The sequence below is a fragment of the Schistocerca gregaria genome, chromosome 8 (assembly GCF_023897955.1).
Source record: "Schistocerca gregaria isolate iqSchGreg1 chromosome 8, iqSchGreg1.2, whole genome shotgun sequence".
Classification (NCBI taxonomy): domain Eukaryota; kingdom Metazoa; phylum Arthropoda; class Insecta; order Orthoptera; family Acrididae; genus Schistocerca; species Schistocerca gregaria.
The window spans coordinates 210,683,713-210,702,958 of NC_064927.1; the positions used below are offsets into that span (position 1 = coordinate 210,683,713).

At 41.2% G+C, this 19,246-nt stretch overlaps 1 protein-coding gene across 1 annotated transcript in view; it reads right to left on the reverse strand.

Annotated features, from left to right (window-relative positions):
* The window catches only part of LOC126284146 (28S ribosomal protein S15, mitochondrial), a 35,524-nt gene extending 17,311 nt beyond the window's left edge, over positions 1-18,213 (reverse strand). Inside the window, exons 1-2 of the mRNA XM_049982864.1 lie at positions 17,719-18,213; positions 4,997-5,130 (exon numbers count right to left, since the gene is read on the reverse strand). Coding sequence (XP_049838821.1) covers positions 4,997-5,130; positions 17,719-18,008 — 424 coding nt within the window. The 5' untranslated portion in view covers positions 18,009-18,213. The remainder of the gene's footprint in view (positions 1-4,996; positions 5,131-17,718) is intronic.
* Positions 18,214-19,246: the final 1,033 nt, after the last annotated feature.

Genomic DNA, 19,246 nt, shown 5'->3' on the forward strand with positions numbered 1-19,246 from the left:
CCTCAAACAATGTTCAAAGTGTTGTGTGGGGCAACGGTCACAGGTATATTACCTAGACAACCACGTGACTGAAGAGCTGTAGATTGGGCAGCAGATGAAGTTTTAGTTAATAATGAACAATGTTGCATTTTCCTTAAAGACCCAACTTTCCAAAATTTATCGTCAATGTTTTGACAAAAAATAACAGCTCCATTGCAATAAATGTATTCACATCAGACCAAGTACTGGGTGAAGTATTTTTCTCCCAGACATCTGGCTTGTCCCTCTTCCCATGACGTAGCTATGGGAGGAAACGTCATGGAATCGTATCTCTCTGCAATATAATAATCTTTCCCATTTAAAGAGACTGCTGGGGCTTTGTGGCTCCAAGCAGAAGAAAGTTTAATTTTCTTCATGTGCAAATCTTCCACCATGGTGTCACCCACTCCCAGTGGGGGCCTCTCCCCATGGATGCCACCCAGCTACAGTGACAGTTATCTGGCCAGCAAACCACTGCCCAGAGTCCTTGTGCTTGAGCTATGATGGCACATACTCCTTGGCTTGAGTGGGGAGTTTCCAGTTCAGGCATCAACAGAGTGATCCTGAGCAGTCTGGTGCCGCCTACAAGTGTGCAGGTTCTTGATGAACCTCCCACTATGGAATGGCTACTGTATTGGGTTTTGGGCATAGCCTCTTTGCAAGAAAAGAAGGGTGCAGGGAAAGAAGGCACAAGAGCTGGAATATATGCCACCCAGGGTGACCTTCCCCGCACTACCCATCCTTCTGTAAATTTGGAAAAGGAGTAGTCAAACCCAACAAGGGGACCATATAGTTAAGAACGAAAAGTTGTAGAATGCTGGAAGGGAAGAAAACAAATGTCCAAAGTCACAGACCAGATCCAAGTACAATCGGTATACAGAAAACCACCCAAAGGACACAAAAAGACAGATTTGCAGCATGCAAAGGGAAGTAGAGCTGTAAAGGCTGGGGGCCCTGGTGGCCAAGCAGGTACTCACAAAAGAGATGCGAGCCCTCTGGAGGTGGCACATGATTAGGACATTGGACTCGCATTTGGAAGGGCACCAGTTCAAATCTCTGAATGGCCATCCAAAGGGTTCCCTGAACTGCCTAAGGCAAATGTTGGGATGGTTTTTTTGAAATGGACATTGCCAATTTTCCTTCCCCAACCAATGTTATGTTCTGTCTCTAATGACCTCACCGTTTTCAGTCTTGCCTGTGTGCTCACTGAGCATTCAATCAGTTGGTATCATTATTCCTTCCGTTATTCACATTACAATACCTTAGCCACATTTTAGTTTGTTAATGGTATGTAACACTGGAAGCCAGCTTTCTGCTTCCTACTGATCACATAAGATAAATGAACTGAACATATTATTTATAATTCCACAATGTTCTCATTTACATGTTTACTAGGAAACTCCTAATTCTTTAAAGAACTGAAGTTTGCATGAAAGAGCTTCACACATATGATTACTTTACAAACGAGTTAATATGTTACAAACTTCATGTTAAGCATGTTTCATCTTTACCCATTTCAAACAGTTAAATATTCTAAATGTTCACAAATACTAACAACAATCATGTTACAAATGATTAGTTATGTAAACTCTTCAATAAATGCATCAATGGCCTCTAATATTTACAAGCCAGTGTTTCACACATATCAATGTTTATGGCATCTAGTAAAGAAATAATAAATTGAAGTGTCATGTCTGATGTAGGAGTTGTAATTCATGCCATTTGAAGCAGAAGCTAGTTTTTCACGCACCTAAATGCTTATGACGTCATATCTCCTGAACTGTTTGTTGTATCATGATATATTGTTGCAGGAACATTCAACAAAATGTGTAGATATTGTCTCCAAAGAGTACTGTGAAAACATTAAGTAGTAAAGAAGTAATAAATTAAAACATCATGGCTGATGTTGAAGTTTCACTGCATTCTATTTCAAGCAAACACTTGTTTTTCAAACAATGGAAACTCCAGGTAGGAATATCAACAATGCATGGAAAGATAGTTTGCTAAAGTCACTACATGATTTCATTCTCAAATATGGGATGAATAAAGTTTGGCCATTTGCAGGCCATCAATGGGCCTGGGTACTGTGCCTGGGATAGTCATTTAGTAATATAGATGAACGAATCCTAAAATCAAACTGTGAAGCTGTTGAAATTGTTATGCACAGAGCAATACATGATTGTTCTCCTATATATTGTCTTGGAAAATTTCTAAAATACGAGTACAATGATATTCATTAGTATTTTGCATAACTTTACACCCAGTTAATATTGTTGTGGTAAAATTCTTTCATGAGCAAAAGTGTTGTGTAAGTATCTTAATACTTTGTAATGTCAACTGCACTATACAATTTGGAATTTTTTCAGTACTGTATGAATCCTTCCATTCCACATCTGAGATTTAATAATCCCCTAATTTCCTTGCTGCTAGTGCCCTGTAAATGTATCTACTATTTTTATTTTGTGAGCAATCTATAAAACGGTGTTGCGCAAGAAATTTTGATTCAGTTTTCCCACAACAGATAATAAACAATCTTCCCACAGTAAATAATCATGGAACATTTTTGATATCTCATTAATGTCAGTAATATCTTTAACCTCTCACTTACATGAATTGAAGTGTTTATACAATTTCTGTCCCCCATCCCTGAGAGACCAATACCATATACAGTATTAACCATACAGGGTCCTTCCCTACTTGGATTATGTTTCAATATCTTAAAGAAGAAGAGCTTTATTATGTGTAATAAAATGTCCTTAGGAAAACTTTTCATTTAGCGGCAAAGCAATGGGTGCTGATACTGATGATCCTTAAAAGCTTAAAAGAAGAATGTAGATTTGTGTTTTTACATTTCTTGTGTATTTATGTATGTCTCAATTTTTTATATTTCGGCAGAGCCTAACATTAATGTCAAAGCCTAATCACCTCATCACCCAACAGCATCTTCTTTCACACCGGAACTATGTGGCAAGCAAACCATTATGCTATGAGCACCTTCTTTTCACAGAATTATTTAAGTGTAGTTCATATCTTGTAAAATGGTGTCCACAGTCAGGACCAGAATCAAGTGAATGGGAGCCAAGCCAACTGTCATAACAGACATTTCCAAGGACACAGACATAACAGAAGCTTTGAGGTACCTGGTGGGACTCTGCACATCTCTTTCTAGATTTTTTAACTTTCAATTTACTATATGATGTGTAGCAGAGGTTAGATTCATTCCATCCACCCTCTTCCTATTCCTTTTGTGAACGGTGCACAGGTCAAAATCCGCCGACCCCCACCACTGTATAAATTTTATTATTGTGATGAATATGCAACAAGTACGTTGATGAAAGTAATATGGTTATTTATTTTGGGACATGGGCACTGAAAATATTGAGAGTAAGCTTCCTTGTAATGACATTCTTCTAGGACCTCTCACAGCAACTAGTTGATTTCTGTGACACTTTCCTCAAATCTTCATTCCATTTCCAATTAATTCAACATTGGTGGGGGTTCCAAATTATTGAACATTATTCACAAATATGAGTTTGAATATACTACTTATAATGATTCTGTATTACAGGGGCCTTTATCAACAGTCGATTATGATACCTATCCTGATTGATGAAAATTGCGATTCCACTCTTTTTTCAGTTATGTTTTATCTAAAACTGCAAAAAATGGGAGCCTATGAAATCAATGTACTGTATGGGAACACGTATTTAAATTTCATTCTTTCCTGTGTTTTCTAGAAACTCCATATCTGTCTTTGATTTTAAGGAATTTAATCAACCTATAAATTCCACTTGTTTCACTTGACTGTAATTGACATATATTGCACACTATGCAATATTTGGTTACAACATTTTCTAGTAACATTTTCTTTTCCACTGAATTAAGAACTGTTATAATCTTTCATGAAAACCAGTCACATAGAATGAAGTACAAGATATTTTTTATTTTAGCAATGTGACACACTTCATAAATTTTACAAAAGCTGTATCAAAAATTTATGTTCAATAATATATAATTATTTTATTTTCATAATATTTGCTTATCTCAATGGTTGTATTCTGTTTGCAACTGCATGTATGCAGAAAAATATTTACCAAAATTATTTTGATTAAGTACTGGTTCTGGAACAATCTAGAACTCCACGCTGTAATGTAGGTAGCATTGTGCTATGTGCCAAAACTAGGGCAGCCTTTGTTTCAATTCTTTTTAGCGCTCCTTGTTTGAAACTTGTAGAAAAGTCCTTGTTTAAGAGATGAGTAGTATGTTTGGACCGGCCACAGTGAATAACGTGTGCATCATGTACGTAATTTTTATTGAAAGTTGAGATTGTTAATTGAAAAGGTATCTGAAATGTAATCTAATCTTGTCAGATTGAAGACAGTGTTTATCGTATATATGTATGGAAGAATCTCTTTAGCAAAATGCATAAAGCTGAGGCATGAATTTGATTGTTTGCCTTGTGTGAAGTGGAAATAAACTATGATGCCTTGAAAATGTGAAGAAGTATCTTCACTTACAATTAAGATCTTTGACATGAAACTTTGATAAAACAGGATGAGTATTAAAAAATCTTTCTACTCATTATAACAATGATTTAAGAACTAGTTTTCTGCACTGTTGTTTCTTGTTCCATACAACTTTGCATTTATATAACCGATCATCTTGCTGAAGAAATGCAAGTACATCAATAACAGTTTATGTAACAAAGACTTTTAATTGTACTTAGGTAATGGCAGTGTAGTGTTAGATAATGATATGATAACTATACATTTGCATTCCCTGCTTTGTCCAAAAACAAAGCTTTTTTAAATACATGTTTGTCCAGTGTTCAGTGCCTTCTTGGTTTTGGGAATAAATGTTTCTCCTATTGACATTTATTATCTTTAAAAGAGGGTGTTTTAATTACCAGAGCAAATGAAAGCAATGAAGTTTGTCACAGGTGATTCCTATCAAAATATCAAATTTCATCCTTACTTACTAACAGCTTCATCTGAAGTTTTGTCCAGGTTATGCACTTTCACAGAGTCCACCATTTCATCTCTTGCTACTTTTGCAGTAACATTTGCATGTCTGAAGTCGAGCGAGAGAATTCTTTTTGCAAGATCACTGATACTGGAACAAGAGAAATATTTAATGAGACAGTAAATAATTAAAATGGAATCTCTCTCTCTCTCTCTCTCTCTCTCTCTCTCTCTCCTCTCACACACACACACACACACACACACACACACACACACACACACACACACACACACACACACACACACAAATTGATAACCAGTAAAATAGTCAATAAAGCATGTTCTCAGATGATTTGCACAACAAGTAAAACTATGTTTTTAAAAGTAAATTTTTCAGCTATGTTAAACAGAAGTGCAGTAGATGTAATAAAGTGTCATACTGAAAAAACTACCTGTGCAACAAAGAGAAGCTTTTATGCAGTAATAACAACATATAATGCTGATTTCCACAGTAAAAGACAAAGAAAGTATGCAAAATAAGGGATGATGTGTGGCACATAGAAAAATGTAACACAAAACTGTATTCACACTAGCTTTTGAGCTCTTGCTCTTTCTCTAGTAAAAGTACCCCTCCCCCCCCCCCCCCCCCCCACACACACACACAAACGCATACTCCTGTGATCGCAGAAACTCTCATTATTGATATTCAATTATTGAGAACAGTTACCTGGGCAGATTAAGGTCGAGAGCAGGTAGAGAAAGACACATGAGGCAAGGAGGTGGCAGTGGGATAATGTGAGCTAGATCTTTCGACATATGACTCAACTGTTGTAAAACATAATATCTGTCTCGCGTGTGTGAGAGAGAGAGAGAAGAGAGAGCAGAGAGAGAGAGAGAGAGAGAGAGAGACGGAGGGGTAGGAGAGAGAGAGAGAGAGAGAGAGAGAGAGAGAGAGAGTGAGAGAGAGAGAGAGAGAGGGAGGGGTAGGGAGGGGGAGAGAGAGAGAGAGAGAGAGAGGTAGGAGAGAGAGAGAGAGAGAGAGAGAGAGAGAGAGAGAGAGAGAGAGAGAGAATACGACCACTTTATGAGGGGGGGAGAGAGGAGGAAGCTGCAGGGGAGATGGCAGTAAGATTAGACAGTGGGAAACTGGTTATCAGAGTTTTAGGCAAGGGCTACTGCAAGAGCACTGGATGTGCTCCCCATGCCCATGGCCCTGCTATCTGTCTTTCCCATTGTTCTTCTGATACTAAACCCATCACCTCTTTCCTAATCCTTCTAGCCAGTCACATTGCGACGCAAAATTATTTCACTTTCAAAGGCAAAATCTACAAACAAACCTGAGGTGCTGCCATGTGAACTTGCATGGCACCATGTTACGTCAACTTATTTAAGGGCCATCTGGTGGAATACTTTGTATCCAGTCAACACCTAAAACTTATAGTCTGGTTCGGATTCACTGATGACATTTTCACAAAATGGACTCTTGGCGGATATAGCCTTTGCTCTTTTCTCTGTAACCTCAATGCCTACTCCCAAATCCACTTCGCCTGGTCCTTTTCAACTCAATAAGCCACCTTCCTATATGTCGATTTCTACCTCTCAGGTGGTTCCGTAAATGCATCTGAGTGTATCAAGTGCACAAATCATCAACAGAACCTCAACACTCACAGCTGTCACCTATTCCATGTCAAAAAGTCTCTTCCTTACAGCTGCACTACTCATGGACACTGCATCTGTAACGGAAAGAAGGAGTTGTCAAAATACACCATATGCTGCTCGTCAGTGGCTGCTTGACAGGTTTACTGGTCCTGGAGGAAAAGATGGCATGGGAGACCAGTATATGGGTGAGCTGGATATACTGTTGCCTTTATTCCAGCTATCCACCTCACCGATATACTGGTCTCCCATGCCATCTTTTCCCCCGGGACCAGTAAACCTGTCAAGCAGCCACTGGACAGCACTCCTCTGATAACGCGATACTACCTTGGCCTAGAAGGGCTCAACCATATCCTTAAAGTGGGCTTTGACGTCCTCTCATCATGTCCTGAGATGAGGGATATCCCACCCAAAATCTTACCCATATCACCCAAAGCAATGTTCTGCCACCCTCCCAACTTAACAGAATATCCTTGTCCACCCCAACTCCAATCCTGCACTTTATACGTCATTTCCATGTGGTCAATCCATCCATCACCCCCCTACCGCAGCCCAATCACAGACATCTCCTACTCTGTAAAAGCCAGGGACATATGTGAAACAGCCATACAGCATTCTATGTGGGCATGATAAGTAACAAACTATCTACGTGCATGATTGACACTCACCAAACTGTGACATACTGCAAACTTGACCATACAGTTGCTGAATATGCTGTGCACCCAACACTAATGTCTTCAATAGCTGCTTCACTTTGCTTGTCATTTCGGTAATTGCTTACAGCTTTCTCTGAACTAATAAGGTGAGAACTCTCTCTCTCTCTCTCTCTCTCTCTCTCTCTCTCTCTCTCTCTCTCTCCTGTTCCGTTTCCATCACTACCTTCCTCCCCTCCCCCACCCTTGCTATTGCTTACATGCTCTACCCGCTGTACGTCTTTCCTCATATTGTGCAGCTGCTGTAGTTGAAAGCTATGCCTCACACTGTCGCACTGCTCCCCTTTGCCTTGTGCATCCTTCCCTATCCTCTCCCTCTCCCCACCTTCCTGTTCTCAATAATCAAGTATCATTAAACAGTCCCACTGTGGCCACAGGGTTGTGCATTTGTGTGTGTGTGTGTGTGTGTGTGTGTGTGTGTGTGTGTGTGTGTGTGTGTGTAGTTTTACTGGAGAAGGAGCAAGAGCTCAACAGTTAGTGTGAATACTGTTTTCTGTTACATGTTTCTATGTGTCATACATTGGTCCACTTATTTTATGTATTTTTCCATCCAAGAGTTTCCAATATTGTTATCAATGACAAAGTAAGAAGTTAACAGTCTCTGATTCTTACTATAACAAAATAGAGCAATTAGAACTCAATATGTAGGCTAACATCCTACAACTTTTATCATCATCATCATTTAAGACTGATTATGCCTTTCAGCATTCAGTCTGGAGCATAGCCCCCTTATAAAATTCCTCCATGATCCCCTATTCAGTGCTAACATTGCTGCCTCTTCTGATGTTAAACCTATTACTTCAAAATCATTCTTAACCGAATCCAGGTACCTTCTCCTTGGTCTACCCCGACTTCTCCTACCCTCTACTGCTGAACCCATGAGTCTCTTGGGTAATCTTGCTTCTCCCATGCGTGTAACATGACCCCATCATCTAAGCCTATTCGCCCTGACTGCTACATCTATAGAGTACATTCCCAGTTTTTCTTTGATTTCCTCATTGTGGACACCCTCCTGCCATTGTTCCCACTGACTAGTACCTGCAATCATCCTAGCTACTTTCATATCCGTAATCTCAACCTTGTTGATAACGTAACCTGAATCCACCTAGCTTTCGCCCCCATACAACAAAGTTGGTCGAAAGATTGAACGGTGCACAGATAACTTAGTCTTGGTACTGACTTCCTTCTTGCAGAAGAGAGTAGATCGTAGCTGAGCGCTCACTGCATTAGCTTTGCTACACCTCGCTTCCAGTTCCTTCACTATGTCGCCATCCTGTGAGAATATGCATCCAAAGTACTTGAAACTGTCCACCTGTTCTAACTTTGTTCCTCCTATTTGGCACTCAATCCGTTTATATTTCTTTCCCACTGACATTACTTTCGTTTCGCAGATGCCAATCTTTATACCATTGTCCTTACATTTCTGATCTAGCTCTGAAATATTACTTTGCAAACTTTCAATTGAATCTGCCATCACAACTAAGTCATCCGCATATGCAAGACTGCTTATTTTATGTTCACATTTCTTAATCTCATCCAGCCGGTCTATTGTTTTCAACATACAATCCATAAATAATATGAACAACAGTGGAGACAGGTTGCAGCCTTGTCTTACCCCTGAAACTACTCTGAACCATGAACTCAATTTACTGTCAACTCTAACTGCTGCCTGACTATCAATGTAAAGACCTTTAATTGCTTGCAAAAGTTTGCCTCCTATTCTATTATCTCGTAGAACAGACAATAACTTCCTCCTGGAAACCCAGTCATATGCCTTTTCTAGACCTATAAAACATAGATACAAAGCCCTGTTCCACTCATAACACTTCTCCATTATTTGCTGTAAGCTAAAGATCTGGCCCTGACGACCTCTAAGAGGCCTAAACCCACACTGATTTTCATCCAATTGGTCCTCAACTAATACTCGTACTTCCCTTTATCCACAATGCTGATTAAAGAGATACTGCTGTAGTAGTTACAATTTTTTCTGTTTCCATATTTAAAGATTGGCGTGATTACTGCTTTTGTCCAGTCTGATGGAACCTGTCCCGACTCCCAGGCCATTTCAATTATCCTGTGTAGCCATTTAAGACCTGACATTCCACTGTATTTGAAAAGTTCTGACTTAATTTCATCCACCCCAGCTGCTTTATTGCACTGCAATCTATTGACCATTTTCTCCACTTCCTATTTCCATCATCATTCCTATCCCATTCTACCTTGAAATCTGAATCATTACTGATCGTATTTTCACCTACATTGAGCAACTCTTCAAAATATTCCCTCCATCTGCCCAAGGAATCCACAGGATTCACCAGCAGTTTTCCTGACCTGTCAAAAACACTTGTCATTTCCTTCTTACCTCCCTTTTGAAGACGGCTAATTACACTCCAGAATGGTTTTCCTGCAGCTTGACCCATAGTCTCCAACCTGTTTCCAAAGTCTTACCAAGATTTCTTCTTGGATGCTGCAATTGTCTGTTTGGCTTTGTTTCTTTCTTCAACATAACTTTCTCTGTCTACCTGAGTTCTAGTACGTAGCCATTTTTGATACGCCTTCTCTTTCCTTTTACAGGCTGCCTTGACTGTGTCATTCCACCAATCTGTTTGCTTCATCCTACTTTTACACACTACTGTTCCAAGACATTCTTTAGCCACTTCTAGTACTGTGTTCCTGTACCTTGTCCATTCCTTTTCCAATGACTGTAATTGACTACATTCAACTAACTGGTATCTTTCTGAGATCGCTGCTATGTACTTGTGCCTGATTTCCTTATCCTGAAGTTTCTCCACTCTTATCCTCCTACATTTTCGGCCTCACAACTTTTAATGGAATAAAATACTTTTTTATATTTAAATTGACTTATAAGTCTTATCCACCTCGATAGTGTCGGGTGGTAAATGTTGGTTAGTCTTTCAGTAGTTGGTGTCCCACAGCTTTCAGATGTTTATTGAAAATCATATTCTTTTTATTGAAAGTATAATGTAATTAGATACATTATAGGCCTATTATTGACTCCTGGTTACATGAACTACCAGAACTTTATGAAAATATGGGGCAGAAAAATTGGCCAATCTCACAAAATCTGCAGATGTATACCCAACATTCCTTCTCACACTGCACCAAAAACATGAACTGGACAAAACAATTCAATAAATAGAATTTAAACAATGTTCAGAATAATATATCATATTATTGACATATTGGATCTTTTTAACACTGATATTTAATGTACAAAATAGGACATTACTGAGTGCTGGAACAGATTTGTGACTGGATCCAGTAATTCCCAGCTGATACAACTCAAAACAGAAGTGAAAAGGTGATCTAGTGGATAACACCAAAATCTCGCTGAGGTTATTCTAAAGGACAGTTGCAGGAAATGCAGAAAGAGCTGTGGAGGAGTGATGATGGATGCACGGACTGGCAGTTAACCCTAACAATAATAAATGTCACATATTGTCCATAAATAGGCACTACTAGTTGTTTATGCCATTGCCAATAAAAAACTGGAAACAATAACAAACTTAAAATACTGAGGAGTTACTCCCTCTTGCAATCTCAAGTCGACTGATTGCATAAACTAGATGTAACAAAAGGAAATCCCAGACTGAGATTTACTGGAAAACATTTGAGGAAAAGTAATTTCATCCGTGAAAGAAGTGGCTTATAAAGCACATGTTTGACTGATTACTGAGCACTGCCCATCAGTCCAGGACTATCATCAGGTGGAAATAAGAGAAGAAAGAGAGAGAGAGAGAGAGAGAGAGAGAGAGAGAGAGAGAGAGAGAGAGAGAGAGAGTAAATCCGATGAAGAATGGGATTTTTCATCACAAGATCATTTAGTAAGGTTGCTTGGTTGGTTTGTGGTACAAAGCGGCCAAACTATAGGGTCATCAGTTCCTTTTTCCTGACACAAGGTACAATAACACCCAACACCACACCTAAAAAGAAAACAAATGAACATACACCACAAGGAAAAGTAGAAGTTGGTATTAAAACCATAGAGCAGATGGTGTGGGCTGGCTGATCACATTAATGTAAGAGGACGAGCCAGACACTCTGCAACACATTAAAATGTCAACCCCAAAAAGACAAGGCACGATCAATACATGTAGGGAAAAGATGAATGACCACCAAGAAAAAAACAAATGCAAATAAAGTGCGACAGAGTGAAAATGGAGGGAGGGTGGTGACCTCAGAGATGGTGTGATAAAAAACTCATGAATAAAACGTAATCCGCTGTTGAGGCATTGTTGCCCAACACCGAAGGTAGGGTGCTGGGAGGATTGAAAGTCCGCCGCAGAGTGGCTAAAAGTGGGCAGTCCAGCAAGATGTGGACGACAGTCATATGTGAGTCACAGTGATACTGAGGTGGGTCCTCACAGTGGAGGAGGTAGCTATGTGTTAACCATGTATGGCCAATGTGGAGCTGAAAGAGAACCACAGAGTCTCTGTGAGAGGCTCGCATGGAGTTCTGTCACACATCTGTAGTCTCCTTAAGGGCACACAGTTTGTTGTGCGTACTGAGATTATGCCATTCTGTCTCCCAAAGCCAAAAACCTTGTAGTGTAATAATGATTGCAGGTCAGTTACAGGGATGCCGACCTCCAGAAATGGTTTCTGTGTAGTCTGTTGGCAGGTTCATTTCCTGGGATTCTGACGTGGCCTGAGGTCCACACAAACACCAAGGAACGACCAGACCATTCCAGGGCATAGATGGACCCCTGTATGGTCGCTATCAAAGGATGGCAGGGGTAGCACTGGTCGACAGCTTGTAGGTTGCTAAAGGAGTCCGTACAGAGAAGAAACTACTCGCCAGGGCATGAGCGGATGCACTCAAGAACACAAGAAATGGCTGCCAGCTTTGTAGTGAAAACACTGCAGCTATCTGGCAAAGAATGCTGTTCAATATGTCCTCCATGAACATATGCGAAGCCAATGTGACCATCAGCCATCGAGCCATCAGTGTAAACCACTTCATGGTCCCGGTACATGTCAAGAATCAAGAGGAAGTGACAACGGAGAGCTGCGGCGTTATGTGAGTCCTTAGGATCATGTGAAAGGTCCAGGCGAAGCTTCCGCCTAGGTGTACGTGAATGGACCTCGAGTATAGATGGTAAAGGCTACGACTCCACTTCAGACAGAAGAGATTGGACACGAACCGCAATCGTACACCCCGACATGGGCCTCCGATGTGGGAGATTAAGCACTGTGGATGGGAAAAGGAGACAGTAATTCGTATGCTCAGGAGAACTATTAATGTGTGCAACGTAACTGGCAAGCAGTTGTGCATGCCTAACCTTCAATGGAGGGACTCTAGCCTCCACCAGGACGCCGGTCACCGGACTCGTCCTAAAAGCTCCTGTTGCCAGTCGAATGTCACAGCAGTGCACTGGGTCGAGTAAACGCGCAACACTGAGTGCAGTACCAAACCATAAACCAGACTCCCGTAGTCAAGCAGGATTGAACAAGGGCTCTGTAGAGCTGCAGCAGTGTAGAGTGATCTTCACCCCAGTTGGTGTTGCTCAGGCTGTGGAGGGCATTGATGTGCTGCCAGCACTTCCACTTCAGCTGATGAAGATGAGGGAGCCACATCAACCGGGCATCAAAAACCAGTCCTAAAAACTGGAAGGCTTGGGTTAGAGCCCATGACTGCACCTTGTGGATGGCTCCCTGTAGGTGCCGCTTGACTACAACAGTACTGGAGGAGCAGTACGAAATGCAGAAGTCGTCTGCATACAGAGAAGGTGAGATCGATGGCCCGACAGCTGCTGCTAGACCGTTAATGGCCATTACAAATAGAGATACACTCAATACAGAGCCCTGCGGTACCCCATTCTCCTGGATATGGGGGGAACTATAGGAGGCTCCAACTTCGACATGGAAAGTATGGAGCAATACGATATTTGGATAAAAATTGGGAGCGGGCCCAGAGACCCCAACCATATAATGTGACAAGGATATGATGTCGCCAGATAGTGTTGTAAGCTTTTCGTAAATCAAAATAATGGCAACCAAGTGTTGGCAACTGGGAAAGGCTGTTCGGATGGCAGACAAGGAAAACTAGGTTATCAATGGTAGAGTGACCCTGGCAGAAACAGCCCTGGCATGGAGCCAATAAGCCAAGTGACTCCAGGACCCAAAACGTTCTAACAGCTTACAAAGAACGTTGGTGAGGCTGATGGGCCAATAGCTCTCCACATCAAGTGGGTTTTTACTGGGTTTGAGCACTGGAATGATAGTGCTCTCCCGCCATTGCGATGGAAAGAGGCAATCACACCAGATCCGGTTGAAGATGATGAGGAGATGTCACTTGTAGTTGGATGAGAGATGTTTGATCATCTGACTGTGGATCCGATCTAGCCCAGGAGCTGTGTCAGGCAATGTTGAAGGACGCTGAAGAGCTCCCACTCTGAAAATGTAGGGTTCATTGTTACATTAAGTGAACGAGAGGGCTTTCTTTTCCATCCACTGTTTGAGGGTGCGAAATGCTGGGGGATAATTCTCTGACGCGGAGGCTTGAGCGTAGTGCTTAGCAACTGCGTTTGTGTCGGTAGATAACATGTCACTGATGGTAATGCCAGTAACACCTGTCAAGGTCTGCACTCACAAACATGTCTGATCTTTATTCAGACTTGGGAAGGAGACATATGGCACCCGATAGTCGATACGTACCTCTCCCAACACTCCTGTTTCCATCTTTTTATAAGCTGGCGAACGCGGCACAGAGCCATTTAAAAGCTATTAGGTGCTCTACGGAAGGGTGCTGCTTAAGTCACTGTAGAGCTCTTTAATGGTCTCAATGACTTCCGGCGACAACTAGGCCACTGACTCTCGCCAGGGCACCCTAAAGAACAAGGGATTGTCTTTCCACTGCAGAAATGATCGTTCTAGTGACCTGCTGAACTACCACATCAATGGTACCATTTGGGGTAGGTGGCACTGGGGGAGTGACAGGAAGATGGGAAAGTGGTCACTACCACACAAGTCATTGTTGGCTCTCCAGTGGAGAAGTGAGAAGTCCTGGGCTGCAGAGGGATAAATCAATGGCCGAGTAAGTGCCATGAGCCACAGTGAAATGTGTGCATGCCCCAGTATTTAAGAGGCAGAGGTCGAGTTGAGACAAAAAAGTTTTCACATTTCTATGTGGGCCAGTAAGCACAGAGCCACCACACAAGGGGTTATGGGCGTTAAAATCTCCCAAAAGTCGGAAAGGTTTAGGGAGTTGAATCAGTGCGGCCAACACATTCAGAGGTACTGCACCATCTGGAAGAAAATATGCATTGCAGACAGTTATTTCCTGTGTCGTCCATATCCTGACAGCCACAGCTTCAAGAGGGTTAGAAGAGGCACAGGTTCACTGCATACTGAGTTCAGGACATAGACACAAACTTCACCTGACACTCTATTATAGTCGCAACGGTTTTTTTAATATCCCCTACAGCCGCGAAGGACAGGGGTCCGCATTGCCGAGAATCAGGTTTCCTGGAGGGCAATGCAGAAAGCAGGTGTAAATCTTAACAGTTGCTGTAGCTCAGCCATGTGGTGGAAAAAAACCGCAGCAATTCCACTGGAGGATGACGTTATCTGGGGCTGGGAAGGCATGAAGCATGCAAGGAGGCCGGTTACACCTCAGGGTCACCTGCTGCCCACTGACTGAGTATTTTTATCCATTCCTATTGGGGATGAGGCGTCTGTGAGATTGAGGTCCTCAGGGGACGCTGAGATTTCCACCTCATCCACAGGTGCAGAATTGGCATGGAGTGGTGATGTTGGGGCCACTGGAGGGTCCTTCTTCTTAGTAGACATCCTTGTTTGCTTGCCCTCTCATTTCTCTTTAGGGGCTTGCTGGGAGGACTTCTCCAAAGTAGCTTCAGGCACGGAGGAAGACTGAAGTGCTTTGTCCAGCAGTTTTTGGCTCCTTTAGCCACTGGTGAGTGTCAGCTATGGCATTAGTGGAGACCTTGGGAGAGAGGGTTCCAAGGGACCCCTTCTGCATGAGAGGAGCCGGAGGAGGCTGTTGCTTCTCTGGCTGGTGGGAGGGGACCAATGTCCCCCTGCATTTGGGGAGGCCTTGCTCCCAAAATAGGTGCTTTGAGGGCAATGGAAGGAGATTTCCCCCCTACTACCAAGGGGTGGATGTATTCTGGAGGCCCAGAGGGCCCACTGTTCGTGGCACAGAGTGTGGTACAACTGGTATTTGTGATGGTGATGGTAATGGTAATGAAGCTGCACCGTATGTGGATGTCGACCGAATGGGGTGTAATTGTTCAAATTGGTGCAGTTGTGGAACGGCTAGTGGGGAATGCAGAAAAAAAGTGAAAATTCTTAGTAGCTGATGTATCAACTTTCGGTCAGGTAGCTGCAAGTACCACAACTACACAGGCTTTTCATGTGTCTATTGATGAAATTCAAGGAATCAATGTGGAACTTAATCTTGTTCAAATATTTTCTTCAGCATCGTACATAATAAGCATTCACTCCTTTCACTACAAGAAAGGAGCAATACAAATGTATCTCCTGTCTCCAAATAATTTTGCTGCTGCAGATCATCATACTATAGAAAGTGTGAAAGTTGGAGACTGGTACAAAGTAGAATATGACAGTAAATTCAATGCTGGAGAAGTACACACAGTTTTTGGAAATTCTTGCTTAATCAGTGCACTGGAGTGAGCTGGTCACTATTGGAAATGGCCTGTAAAATGTGATGAAATTATAAAGAAAATTAATCCACTTGATACTCTCAATGTAAGACAATACTTTCAGTTCTCTGACTTTTAATTGAATTTACAGTTCATTTTCCAAAATGTCATGCTCTTATAATTTTTTGTAGTGTTTGAAAAGTGAAATATTAATGTTAAGCATATCTTATTTGGCAATTAATGTCATATTTTCGTTTCTCTGCTTGCAGGAAAAAAGTTTTCCCAACAAGAAGTCGCAAGTGACATGAGTCACGTAACATTGAGTCATGTCAATATATTAAAATATTTCACATGGCATAAATATTTTTAGAAATTTGCAACTCTGTCATTTGAATGCCAACCTAATATGCATGTTCTCTGATAAAAACCAGATCCACACACCTAATAGTTTGAGGACACTTTTGACCTAAAATGCACATCAGGAATAGGATGTCCCAAATTTGTAACATGTGTCACAACACAAATTAAATTCTTGTTATTTAATTTTAATGCTCTTTCCTCCTTAAATAACACTTCAAGACCTTTGCTTAAATAACACAGTTTACAATGATGATCTACAAAAGAAAATATGGGCTTATAGACTAATAACAAGTCAACATAATAAAACACTGATTTCAATATGTAGCACGAGTCACTATGGAATCTCCCTCCCATAGGCTACCAGTCCTATCCTCATAAAGCATGTTCTGTATGTAGCTTGTATATTTTGGCCAACTGATTTGTGTTGTGTTACCAAGTGACAAATTCTATATCATTGTGAGATCATCCTTGGATGAATAAATAAACTGAATTTAGAGAAACCTATGATGACACCCTGACCCAATACCAATACCTTTGAGGCATTCCAATTTTTTTTCATCAGAATGTGGCTCATAAGTGAAAAATACCAACAAAGTCTTTTTATGCATCTGCCCCCTGAACGCAGATAGATAGATAATAGGCCTATTTATTCAAAATGAAATACGAAGCCCCATTATGAATAAATTTAATGTCTTCTTGTTGGAGTGTTGAAATCTTTCCTGTGTTTTGTTTCTTTAAATAATTACATATTACCTGATCTAGGCCTTCAGCCCAGAACCGCGCGGCTGCTACGGTCGCAAGTTGGAATCCTGGCATGGATGTGTGTGATGTCCTTAGGTTAGTTAGGTTTAACTAGTTCTAAGTTCTAGGGGACTAATGACCACAGATGTTAAGTCCCATAGTGCTCAGAGCCATTTGAACCATAGATTACCTGAAACCTAGGCCTATTTAAATTTATCGTAATCTAAATGGCGTTGCTGCTAAGATCTATAGTTTTCCCTAGCAGTAAAATGTTTTTCTCCTCTGGAAACGACTACGCTATAGTGAAGTTCTTTTTCCGTCACTGTATGAATTGTGAGGAAAGACAGAGCTGTTAACTGTAAGATATAGGCTGGGTGAAAAAGTAAAGTTCTTTTGTCGTCACTGTATGAAGTATGAGGCCCTACAGAGCTGTTGATTGTAAGGTACGAGCTGCGTGGAAAGTGATTGGAGTTTCTCACATAACCTTACCGGTATCCTACAGAAACGCCCACAATATCAAAAACGACTCGACACTACAATCACATGTTTACGGTTGGGATAGTATACGCTCAGTTAATAGTTAGAGACATATCTCAGATATAAGATGTTCACATTAGGACTTACTCTTTACTTGCTTCAACTTTTTCAAATTCGGGAGGCAGCCGATTTGTGTCCACTTCAGCAGCGGGCTCCAGGTCGCCGCTCTTTACTGGGTCTATGCAGGGAATCTTCGGCGGGCGAACCCATTTTATTTTGAGGTTGGACTTGAATGTTCTTGCTTGCAAACACTGGACACTTGGAAAAAATGTTTCAGTAAACAAACTACTGGACGAAGCAGCATGCGAAAAAGTTCTCTGTATGCAGGGAACGAGTTTCACGACAGGCAGATGCCTGCTGTTAAGTATCACTGACATGCTTCTGACGTTCACACAATAATGCACGTAACAATATCAAAACAATTTTGCGCTGTACGCAAATCTGTTATGTATCCTCCATATTTGTTTTCATTCTCGCAATGTTGCCACAAGCGGAACATGAAATGTTGCAGGTATCTCAAAATTTCCCTTCACGACGCTTAATCCGTGATCATTGCACTAAATCAAAGACATAAGGCCTATCCAAACTGGACGTCACGTTACGTCACGGCACCGTCACGTCAGAGTGTATTCCCACTCTGTGTCACATCAGCTCAATTCGCTTAAGCTGAGTTGACACAGGTGGTGCTACAACTTGTGGTTTTCTGTACTGGCATTGTGAGCTACCGTTCACACAAGACACCACAAATTCTACGTAATTGCACAGTTTTTGATACAGCGTCAAATGAAATAATGTGTGAAAGTTATAGTGCAGGTTATAGCATTAGAGCTGTGACAATAGTTAAATAAAAGGAAGCCGAAACTCAAACGCTGTATCCGAAAATAAGTTTCGTACAGGGATAAACACAATTTTTAAAAGAAATAACAGTCGAAGACTAAAATGCTGTCTGCAGTGGCAAACTAACCAATAGCTGGCGTGTAAATATCATCTGCAGACATGCCAATCTTTCAAGGATTTAGAATGTTACTGTATTCGTTGATACAAGCATTCTGAATAACTAATTTTTGATGTAACAGTTTTCACAACACATTTGGAAGCTATTTCCTGCATATAATCCACAATTTATACAATGCTTTGTCTCACAACTCGCAAAATTTATACGACTCTCTGTTTTGGTTACATACATGAAGTTTACTTATGTATTCGTCTAAAAATCTTTTAAGATTCTGGTATATGTCATTGGTTTGCAAATATGCCCCGCCCCCCTCCCCACACACACACACAGACACACACACACACACACTGCTGTAGAAAATCAAACGTAGGTGCTGTCGTAGAAGTTCCATAAGCTGCAGAAGTGTGTCTGCCGACCTCTGTTTTCACTTTTTTCAGTAATAAAATGAAAACACACTGAAATCGAATGGAGTACAGCAGCAATTACTACACTATAACAGTGACAGAATGCTCGTATATCGAAACACTGCCACCAGGGAGCAGTGCTGGAAGGAAAGTGGCGCAACAAAGTACAACCAAGTTGAACTTTTTGTGCCATGACAAAAATTGCCTCTCTGAATTTGCACCACCAAAAACGAGGAGTTCACACATGCAATTGCAG